The following is an 11,378-nucleotide window of genomic DNA, read 5'->3' on the forward strand; positions in this document are numbered from 1 at the left end:
GTTTTCAAAAGTTTGTGTTTTCAGACTCCAAAACGACGTTATGGTGTAAATAATCGGCCAAAACGCGTACGTTTTCCATCTTTAGTTGAAAACGGTGTTGTGTTAAACGTCCCCTTAAAGAATCTCATCCAACAAAGATTGCTCTGGAGATTTCATGAGATTGTGAAGCGGATCACAGAGTGAAGGAACAACAGAGACAGACAAAACTGTTTTTACAAACATGATCATTTTTATTGGTCTGATTACAGTTATCAAGAATGACTGCAGTCAAAATAGATTTCTATAGACACAACAGCATTACTCCAGTCAGGCACAGACGGGACGCGTCGTTCACGCGAGGACTCCGGAGTCAGACGGGCTTCAGTCTGTGTTGTGTTTAGTGCCGTTAATTCAATCTCAGCCCATAATAGATTGTGGAAAGCTTGGATATATAATGATGGCGAAGTCTTGAAGCTGTGCCGTCCATGTCACCTACAGAAAACAACCGCATTTGATTGGATTTGACAACTTTGTTTAGGGATGCACGATATATCGGCCAACCATATCGGTATCGGCCGATATATGTTCATTTTTAATGTTATCGGCTAGAATAAAAATGTGTCTGATATATTAAAGCCGATAAATAATGTGTTATTTCAGCTCTCAAAAATTATATAAAAATTTGAATTTAGATTTATCGGCCAATATATCGGTTATCGGCTTTCAAATATAAAGAATTATCGGTTATCGGTATCGGCTGATATATGTTCATTTTTAATGTTATCGGCTAGAATAAAAATGTGTCTGATATATTAAAGCCGATAAATAATGTGTTATTTCTTCAGCTGAGACGCTTCAGATGCGCACTGTTCAATATGATGGTTTTGAATCACTTGAATATGATTGAAATCACTTCAAATAAGGAAAATACAGTAAAGTGCAACACAAGTCATATCGGCTACATACAATTATAATGAGAACATCATTATAATTGTGTGTTTGAGGCGTGGCTTTTAATGGTGAGACTTTTGTTTTTGTAATCAGGCTCTCAAAAATTATATAAAAATTTTAATTTAGATTTATCGGCCGATATATCGGTTATCGGCTTTCAAATATAAAGAATTATCGGTTATCGGTATCGGCCGATATATGTTCATTTTTAATGTTATCGGCTAGAATAAAAATGTGTCTGATATATTAAAGCCGATAAATAATGTGTTATTTCTTCAGCTGAGACGCTTCAGATGCGCACTGTTCAATGTGATGGTTTTGAATCGCTTGAAATATGATTGAAATCACTTCAAATAAGGAAAATACAGTAAAGTGCAACACAAGTCATATCGGCTACATACAATTATAATGAAAACATCATTATAATTGTGTGTTTGAGGCGTGGCTTTTAATGGTGAGACTTTTGTTTTTGTAATCAGGCTCTCAAAAATTATATAAAAATTTGGATTTAGATTTATCGGCCGATATATTGGATATCGGCTTTCAAATATAAAGAATTATCGGTTATCGGTATCGACCAAAATTGCCATATCAGTGCATCCCTAACTTTTGTATGTGATTAAGAAGGGATAAATCGATTCTCAATTCCTAATTCAATCAAAACAATAGCGTGTTGTTCTGGACGGCATGTGTGAACAGATTACTTACATGTTGAAGAGCACAGGCAGCGTTTGAGCATGAGTGCATCACCTAAACCACAGATCATAAGAGATCATAAGGTTTATATAATGAAAAACAAAATGCATTCAGACGGGAAAATAGTGTGTGTTTGCTTGTAGTCTGTGTGACTCCTTCAGTGTATGTTAGGGCTGCACGATTAATCGCAGTTTACATGTAATCGCACTTAAACTGATTTGGCTTATTGCGATTTTGAAATCGCAAAGGGTGTGATCATAATTATTTTATTATGTGGCGTGTGTGTTAGACGCCCTCTGGTGTTCAGGTGGAAATGTGGTGTGTGTGTGTGTGTGTGTGTGAGTGAGCGCCCTCTGGTGTTCAGATGGATATGTGGTGTGTGTGTGTGTGAGCGCCCTCTGGTGTTCAGATGGATATGTGGTGTGTGTGTGTGAGCGCCCTCTGGTGTTCAGGTGGATATGTGGTGTGTGTGTGTTAGATGTCCTCTAGTGCAGTGGTTTTCAATCCTGGTCCTGGGGACCCACAGCTCTGCACAGTTTGTACGTCTCCCTCACGTAACACACCTGATTCAGATAATCAGCTCATTAGGAAAGAGCTCTATGAACTTAACTGGGTGTGTCAGATAAAGGAGACATATAAAATGTGCAGAGCTGTGGGTCCCCAGGACCAGGATTGAAAACCACTGCTCTAGTGTTCAGATGGATATGTGGTGTGTGTGTGTGTGTGTGTGTGTGTGTGTGTGTGTGAGCGCCCTCTGGTGTTCAGATGGATATGTGGTGTGTGTGGTGTGTGTTAGACGCCCTCTGGTGTTCAGATGGATATGTGTTGTGTGTGTGGTGTGTGTGTGTGTGTGTGTGTGTGTGTGTGTGTGTGAGCGCCCTCTGGTGTTCAGATGGATATGTGGTGTGTGTGTGTGTGTGTGTGTGTGTGTGTGTGTGTGAGCGCCCTCTGGTGTTCAGCTGGATATGTGGTGTGTGTGTGTGTGTGTGGTGTGTGTGAGCGCCCTCTGGTGTTCAGATAGATATGTGGTGTGTGTGTGTGTGAGCGCCCTCTGGTGTTCAGGTGGAAATGTGGTGTGTGTGTGTGTGTGGTGTGTGTGTGTGTGTGTGTGAGCGCCCTCTGGTGTTCAGATGGATATGTGGTGTGTGTGTGTGTGTGTGTGTGTGTGTGTGTGTGTGAGTGCCCTCTGGTGTTCAGATGGATATGTGGTGTGTGTGTGTGTGTGTGAGCGCCCTCTGGTGTTCAGATGGATATGTGGTGTGTGTGTGAGCGCCCTCTGGTGTTCAGGTGGATATGTGGTGTGTGTGTGTTAGACGTCCTCTAGTGTTCAGATGGATATGTGGTGTGTGTGAGCGCCCTCTGGTGTTCAGATGGATAAGTGGTGTGTGTGAGACGCCCTCTGGTGTTCAGATGGATATGTGGTGTGTGTGAGACGCCCTCTGGTGTTCAGAGGGATATGTGGTGTGTGTGTGTGTGTGTGTGTGTGAGCGCCCTCTGGTGTTCAGATGGATATGTGGTGTGTGTGAGACGCCCTCTGGTGTTCAGAGGGATATGTGGTGTGCGTGCGTGCGTGTGTGTGTGAGCGCCCTCTGGTGTTCAGATGGATAAGTGGTGTGTGTGTGTGTGTGAGCGCCCTCTGGTGTTCAGATGGATATGTGGTGTGTGTGTGTGTGTGAGCGCCCTCTGGTGTTCAGATGGATATGTGGTGTGTGTGAGACGCCCTCTGGTGTTCAGATGGATATGTGGTGTGTGTGTGTGTGTGTGTGTGTGTGAGCGCCCTCTGGTGTTCAGATGGAGCATTTACTCTCGATCAGCCGCTGCACTGACAAACTGCGCATAAAATAATCGCAGCCTTTGCCAAATCGCGTGCGGTTTCATTGCGATTAACGTGCAGCTCTAGTGTATGCCAGTGTGATGTTTGCTCCTGTTTTATCGCACTAGTAGTAATAGTGGCGCTTGCCTCCCTTTTGAGTCGTACCTCCTTTTCCCGGCCAGAACTGAGTTGAGGTATTTCTTGGCCGCCATCTGTTTGCGGTAGCGGCTGTAGTTATCGGTGAAGACGGCGTCTGAGTGCCGTTTCACAGGCGTCTGATCCACAGCCAGCTCATCACTACAGCACACACACACACAGGAGAACACACACACCACCTCATCATTAACAGCTTCAGCGAATCAGCAACATTCATCAGTTTAACATCCATCATCTATTATATGAACATCTATTATCAAGTCAAGTCACCTTTATATATATAGCGCTTTTTACACTACAGTGTGTTTCAAAGCAGCTTTACAGAGATAACAGGAAAATAATGCAACAGAGGTTTGTTTCTAAAAGAAAATAGTGTCATAGTCCACTGATGGTTCATTTTTGTTGTAAAAAAGTTCATTTTTACAAAAAAATGGTTTTAAGTCAGTTATTTATATCTTTTGCTGTAGTGTGTCAATAGGAAACATCAGTTTACATTTCCAAACATTCTTTTTACCATTAATTGTAATAATCCAGTGAGATTTGTGTATGCACAAGGAGTCTGACAACAGCCGGTATGATCTGATCTCACCATCATCGAGTCCGTCTGTGATTACATGAAGAAACAGAAGAAACTGAGACAGACTAAATCCAGAAGAACTGCGGGAACGTCTCCGAGACGCTTGAAGAAACTCCTTGTGCATACACAAATCTCACTGGATTATTACAATTAATGGTAAAAAGAATGTTTGGAAATGTAAACTGATATTTCCTACTGACACACAACAGCAAAAGATATAAATAACTGCCTAAGACGTTTGCACAGTACTGTATATATATGAATACTTCAGATGCAAAAGCCTCTGAGTGCCATCTGAAATTTTCTTCTAAAATGAGCATTTTTATCAAGCTCGTATATTTAGGTTCAGTAATTTCACTTAAATGACAATTAATAGGTCATTTTCATTGCCATTAAAGTGAAATAACTGAACATAAACATACAAGCTTGATAAAAATGATTATTCTAGAAGAATCATGTGTGACCCTGGATCACGTCACCAGTCTCGAGTCGCACGGGTATATCTGAGGCAATATCCAACAATACAGTGTATGGGTCAAAATTATCGATTTTTCTTTTATGGCAAAAATCATGAGGATATTCAGTAAAGATCATGTTCCATGAAGATATTTTGTAAATTTCCTACCGTAAATATATAAAACATGTATTTGTGTGAGTGAATGCAGCACAATCGCGAACATAAATGAACAACTTTAAAGGAGATTTTCTCAATGTTTCGATTTTTTTACGCCCTCAGATTCCAGATTTTCAATAGTTGTATCTCGACCAAATATTGTCCTATCCTTACCCTCTCAATTTCAAAAAGTTGACCCATGTGACTGGTTTTGTGGTCCAGGGTCACATATAATGGTGTCTATGCAGGAGATCAATAATATTATTGAATATTAAATGTCCTCAACTAAGCAAGACAAAAGCCAAAGGCGACAGTGGAACAGAATGGAGAAAATAAACCTTGTGAGAAACCAGTTCTCCTCTGGCCAACGAGTGAACATGATTATGATTATGATTCAGGCATGATTACAGGTCAGATTGGACTGAAACATCAGTTCTTATGTTCTCGTTACCTGACTCTCTTTGCGAGTAAAGACTCCAGGTACTCTTTCGCTGACAGTTGTCCGAGCAGTTTGCTGTATCCGCTCGTGAAAAGCCCATCAGCGTGTCTGGACGGTCTAAAAGCAATGCAGATTCAAACAAAAGCACTTTTTATTGGATTGTAAGATGGTGCTTTCTCGTAAACTCAAAGTTGTTTGTCCCCAGGAAAGCTCTTCTTGATCATCATCATCACGTTTACAGCTTGAGTCTTTCCTCTGGAGAGCTATAATGTTTTACGAGAGCTGTGTGTAACGCACCTCTGGACGGTGTTCGCGAGGTCGTACAGGAGTTTATACGCCTCGAGATCCTGCAGAGACGCGTCTCTCGTCCAGTCGTCCTCGCCGTCCTCAGCCAGAGCGCCTGGTCTGCAAAACCATTCAGAGGCAAAATACAAACTATTGTTCTTTACGCAAAGAAAATACGATTGTGATGTAAGATTGTGAAAAATAAGATTTTTGACCTGTGTATGAAACCTTTAAATATTTATTTATAATATAAGTTAAGAGTGAATCCTGCAAAGAAATGTCCGGGTCATATTCCTCCTCAAATCCAATAGAAAAAAAAAAATATATATATATATTTTTTGCATTGTCGCGTTATTTTCATGGCGATTAAACACATTTTATAACAAATTCTTATTACTGAAATGCATATATATAGGCTATATATATATATAACCATATATAAATAACCTAATTATTTTCACTTATATATAGTGGGAATAATAAGTGAAAATAATTTGGTTTAATTTATAATATAATATTGTGAAAAAAAAACATTACATTAATCTTGATGAAATAGCATCTAATACCTGCAGATGAATGGTGTGTGTGTGTGTGTGTGTGTGTGTGTGTGTGTCTCACCTGATGTCTGTGTATGCAGAGATGGTGAATGGTGTGTGTGTGTCTCACCTGATGGTGTGTGTGTGTGTGTGTGTGTGTGTGTGTGTGTGTGTGTGTGTGTGTGTGTGTGTGTGTGTCTCACCTGATGTCTGTGTGTGCAGAGATGGTGAATGGTGTGTGTGTGTGTGTCTCACCTGATGGTGTGTGTGTGTGTGTGTGTGTGTGTGTGTGTGTGTGTGTGTGTGTGTGTCTCACCTGATGGTGTGTGTGTGTGTGTGTGTGTGTGTGTGTGTGTGTCTCACCTGATGTCTGTGTATGCAGAGATGGTGAATGGTGTGTGTGTGTGTCTCACCTGATGGTGTGTGTGTGTGTGTGTGTGTGTGTGTGTGTGTGTGTGTGTGTGTGTGTGTGTCTCACCTGATGTCTGTGTGTGCAGAGATGGTGAATGGTGTGTGTGTGTGTGTCTCACCTGATGGTGTGTGTGTGTGTGTGTGTGTGTGTGTGTGTGTGTGTGTGTGTGTGTGTGTGTGTGTCTCACCTGATGGTGTGTGTGTGTGTGTGTGTGTGTGTGTGTGTGTCTCACCTGATGTCTGTGTATGCAGAGATGGTGAATGGTGTGTGTGTGTGTCTCACCTGATGGTGTGTGTGTGTCTCACCTGATGGTGTGTGTGTGTGTGTGTGTGTGTGTGTGTGTGTGTGTGTGTGTGTGTGTGTGTGTGTGTGTGTGTGTGTGTCTCACCTGATGGTGTGTATGTGTCTCACCTGATGGTGTGTGTGTGTGTGTGTGTGTGTCTGTGTGTGTGTGTGTGTGTGTCACCTGATGTCTGTGTATGCAGAGATGGCCGGCAGAGCGAGAGCCATCAGGAGGAGCGTCTGGAAGCTCATCACACTCATGACTTCTGCAGATCACAACAAACATCTGCATTACACTCAGGATTCACAGTCACTTTCAGATCAACTCATCAGACGTTAGTGTTTGTCCTTTATGCATAACTGCCACTTGATAAATAACAGCAGTAAATCTTTTTTTCAATATTAACATTCTAAATTAAAACGATATAAAATGCATCTGTATCTAATTTCCATTTCAAGCCCCTTTTAGCTTTTTCCAGTTCATTTTAATGAGTACATCACGTTATACTTTTATTGTCCCATTCCTGGAAAATTCGTGATTTGTGAAATTAAAATTGATATGTAAAATGTGTGCATCATCAGAGACAGTTCTTTTTGCTTGCTTTAAAATAGTTATATAGATAAATAGTAACAAATGCATTTGTAAATTTGAACTATTTAGTTTAATTTTTTGTAATTTAACTACAACATGCTTATGTTTGGATCAAATATGGACAAACCCAACCTAGATTAATTTAACCCAACAGTTATATTTGTCCATATTTGACCCAAACATGGGTTGAAACAACCCAGCATTTCTTTTTAAAGAGTGTACCCAACTGATATGAATGTTAAAAGTGTGCTTTTATCCCATCAGTATAATAGTAATAAGTGCACAGCTTGAAGGAACTCACGGTCAGGATGTTTTCCCAGCTGTCCGGTCGGTCGTAAATGATCTCTGACTCCTGTCCGGATGAAGAATAGTTTCCTCAGCGCTGATCCCGTCGGTCTGTCTCTCTCTCTCCTGAACGCTTGCTTTTATACACCTGATTATTCCCTTTACTGAAGAAGTCTCCGCGTCTGTCCTGCGTCACGCGCTCCCGGTGGGATACACCCTATGCATGGTGATCTGGCGGTCAAACATAAATTGGGTTTCTCGGAAAGATTTGTCATTGCTGACTCATTTTTTTTATTTTAACTTTTTTTATTATACTTGAACGGCATTCTGCATGTGTTTCGCGATTTGCCGTGACTTCTAATATGTGAAATGTTTGCCTTTTGTAAGTCAGATGTTGATGTTCCAGAGTTCGGGACGGGTTAAGACGGTGGTAATTGGGCATCTTCATTAGATTGTGAAAGGTATGACGTGATGTGTGTTGAATCAGGGTCATTATGGAAGCATCGGTCAATCATATTACAGAATTCTGCAGGTCTGCTGATCTAATATTACTGCACAATATTTCTCCACACACACTGTATTCAGGTCAGTGTACAGCACAACAGGTCATCTCAGGTCGAAATACAACAGTCTGGATCTTAACAATATATAAAATATACACGGCTCTATTAAACATTCATAAATGCCTTGATTTTTATGATTGCCCATGCAAAGCCTGTTGCCAGGGTGTTGCTATGGTGTACAGTGTTTATAGTGCATTGCTACAGTATGTGGTTGCTAGGGTGTTCTGGTTGGTTGCCGAGTCTCTTTGATACTCTGGTCTGTATTTACGGGCCAGTTTTAAATGTATTCTGATTTAATTACAATAATGCATATTTTGAATAGAAATAGTCATGGAAATAATGTCACAATGCAAGATGAATCCATAATGATAGGTTTCATTTAAATTAAATAATTATTATTATTATTTATCCATGTGATTTTGGGGTGATTAATATACTGAAAAAAATTATAATATATCTTTTTTTGTTAAATAAATTATGAAAATAATTTGGTTTAATTTATAATATAATATTATGAAAATAATACACATTAATCTGAATAAAAAAAACAAAAACATTTTGTTAACTAAATTATAGATAATATTTTATGGAACTTAACAGCATAAATATAGAACCAAAATATGCACGTTGTATAAAATGAAAATTCTGTAAGTGATCACATTAATAAATGCATTAATTTCCGCTCTCCGGCAACCTTCCGCTCTCTCTCTTGAAGCCAACACTGAAGTGACTTAAACTGCAGTTCATCCACTGGCCACTAGAGGCCGGCTGCAGAAGAGAGTCAGTCCCATAGACCCCCATGTTAAAATGCTCAACTTTACAGCAGAAAAAAACATGTTTACAGTCTGGTACAAAAAGTAGTTTTGGTCTATATAGCTAATTTTGCCCTTCATGACGACTGTGAGGAGGATGAATGTTTTTATAACTCATCTGTTTAAATTATATTAAGCCTTAAATTTCGGCATAATTAGGGGCGTGGCTACATGAGTGACAGATGGATTGCCGCTGATGTCTCTACTAGCCGTTCGTCTGCTGTCTGTTAGCGTCACGTCACCTCTATACTTGCCCATGCAAAGCCTGTTGCCAGGGTGTTGCTATGGTGTACAGTGTTTATAGTGCTTTGCTAAAATAATCTGGTTGGTTGCCCAGTCTCAGTGATACTCCGGTCTGCATTTACAGGTCAGGTGTCGATCCATCAGCATCTGGGTTATCTGGGTTTCTTGCAGTGATGCTGGTCTGAGTTTGTAACGACCCTCTGAGGACTTCATTTCCTGAGGACCGTCAAACCAGACCAGAAAACCAGAGCTGGAAATTAGACCCTAATTAAGAAGGTTCTAATGATGTTCTTTGATGAAAAAAGGTTTTGTACGAAAATCATTTTGCTCTTGATGTGGAGCCATCACATTTCTCTTCATCGATGTATCTGTTGTTTGTTGCTTTCCTCTTGTACATTTATTGCTAAAGGATCCAGTTCTGAATCTGAAGAACCATTAATGAACTCTCTGAATCAACGAAGAGCATATAATCATAATAATAAGGACTTTGCTGAACGTAAACTGCTCTAAAGAACCATTGATGTGTGGATTTTCTTTTTTTCGGCGGCATTTGTATGTCCACTAATTATTTGAAATCAAAGTTCTTTTGCATATGAATAATTGATGATCCATATATTTCATCTTTAGGTTTGTAAAATTACTATTATGTTATAGCTTTTAGACAAAATATAGACTTTGACCTTTTGCATTTGTGTGGTTTTATAGCACATGATTGACCTTTATTAACCTAATGAAGAAAATGATCAAATGCACATAAAGTGAAAGTTAGGGATGAACCGATATGAACATTTTGGCCAATGCGATAACCGATAATTCTTTATATTGTAAAGCCAATAACCGATATATTGCCCAACAAATCTAAATCCGAGTTTTTATATAATTTTTGAGAGCCTGATTACAAAAACAAACGTCTCACCATTAAAATCCATGTCCCAAACACAATTATAATAATGTTATGTAGCCGATATGACATGTTGCACTTTACTGTATTTTCCTATTTTGAAGTGATTCCAATGATATTTTAATCAATTATTCAATTTAATTCAATTTAATCAATTATTCCCTCAGCTGAAGGAAATAATACATTATTTATCGACTTTAATAATTTAATTTAATTGAATATATCGGCCACTATATCGGTATCGGCCGATATTATGTTCTTTTTAATGTTATAGTTATCGGCCAAATAAAACAATTAAAAAATATATATACATTATTAATTATTAATTATTAAATTATTAATTAATTATTATTCATTATTAATATATCGGACAAAATAAAAATGTGTCCGATATATTAATAATTAATAATTATGTATATATATATATATTTTTTATTGGGCTGATAACGATAACATTAAAAAGAACATAATACCGGCCGATACCGATATAGTGGCCGATATATCATGCAACAAACTGAGGGTTTTCCGTCATCTTTAGCTGTTTCTCTGAGCTTTTGTGATTCGTCTTGTTTAGATTCAACCGAACCTTGTGACAAATGATACAGCAAACGCTCGTCAGCCTCCATATCACAGACAGACGCGAGTGACTCGACTGTGATTTGATATAAAGGGCAGTTTGTGTGACATTTGAACTTGTGCTTGATCTTATTGGCTGAGATGCTTCCTCGGCTCTCGATTGACAGTTTGATGTATGACATCGAGACGAGACACTCGGGTCCACATTTGTTTTCCCACAACACAGCTATTGTTCTTTGTGTATAGTTTAATTTATAAATTTCATAGCCAGCCTGCGCATTAAAAGAGTTTGACTCAGTATGACGTGGAGAATGCGGTGATGAATCAGGCCATATAATCTCTGATATCCTCCATCACTTCCTTCCCTAACCTTTACATACTCGACCATTCAAAAGGTTGAGGTCAGACAATGTATACTTTTATTCAGCAAGGACGCATTAAAGTGATGAAACATGCCAGTAAAGACTTTTATAATGTTACAAATGATTTCTTATTCAAATAAATGCTTTCTGTTAATCAAATAATTGAACTATCACAGTTTCCATAAATGCATTAAGCTGTTTTTAACATTTATAATAATCATAATTCATAAATGTTTCTTCAAATCATCATATTAGAGTGATTTCTGAAGGATCATGTGACACTGAAGACTGGAGTAATGATGCTG

General features: G+C 38.9%; 1 protein-coding gene across 2 annotated transcripts; it reads right to left on the minus strand.

The window, feature by feature from the left end:
- Positions 1-214: 214 nt before the first annotated feature.
- Positions 215-8,177, minus strand: vipb (vasoactive intestinal peptide b). Of its 2 annotated transcripts, none has more exons than XM_084394501.1 (7): positions 7,633-8,177; positions 6,924-7,005; positions 5,522-5,629; positions 5,237-5,341; positions 3,605-3,736; positions 1,639-1,680; positions 215-471 (listed from the first exon to the last, which is right to left on the minus strand). In XM_084394501.1, exons 2-6 carry the CDS (start codon positions 6,998-7,000, stop codon positions 1,677-1,679), a joined length of 426 nt encoding a protein of 141 aa, XP_084250627.1. In that variant the 5' UTR covers positions 7,001-7,005; positions 7,633-8,177; the 3' UTR covers positions 215-471; positions 1,639-1,676. The 2 variants fall into 2 exon arrangements, with proteins under 2 accessions (XP_084250627.1, XP_084250626.1); XM_084394500.1 differs by having other exon boundaries at positions 269-471; positions 3,587-3,736.
- Between the last annotated feature and the right edge of the window lie 3,201 nt (positions 8,178-11,378).

Source organism: Rutilus rutilus (genome assembly GCF_951802725.1).
Source record: "Rutilus rutilus genome assembly, chromosome: 22".
NCBI classification, from domain to species: domain Eukaryota; kingdom Metazoa; phylum Chordata; class Actinopteri; order Cypriniformes; family Leuciscidae; genus Rutilus; species Rutilus rutilus.

Excerpts from the sequence above, each read along its gene's own strand:
- vipb (XM_084394500.1), bottom strand. The coding sequence starts at position 7,000 with ATGAGTGTGATGAGCTTCCAGACGCTCCTCCTGATGGCTCTCGCTCTG. Across the intron at positions 5,630-6,923 it reads TCTGCATACACAGACATCAG|ACCAGGCGCTCTGGCTGAGG; the intron begins GTGACACACACA and ends ATGGTTTTGCAG. Across the intron at positions 5,342-5,521 it reads CTCGCGAACACCGTCCAGAG|ACCGTCCAGACACGCTGATG; the intron begins GTGCGTTACACA and ends CATTGCTTTTAG.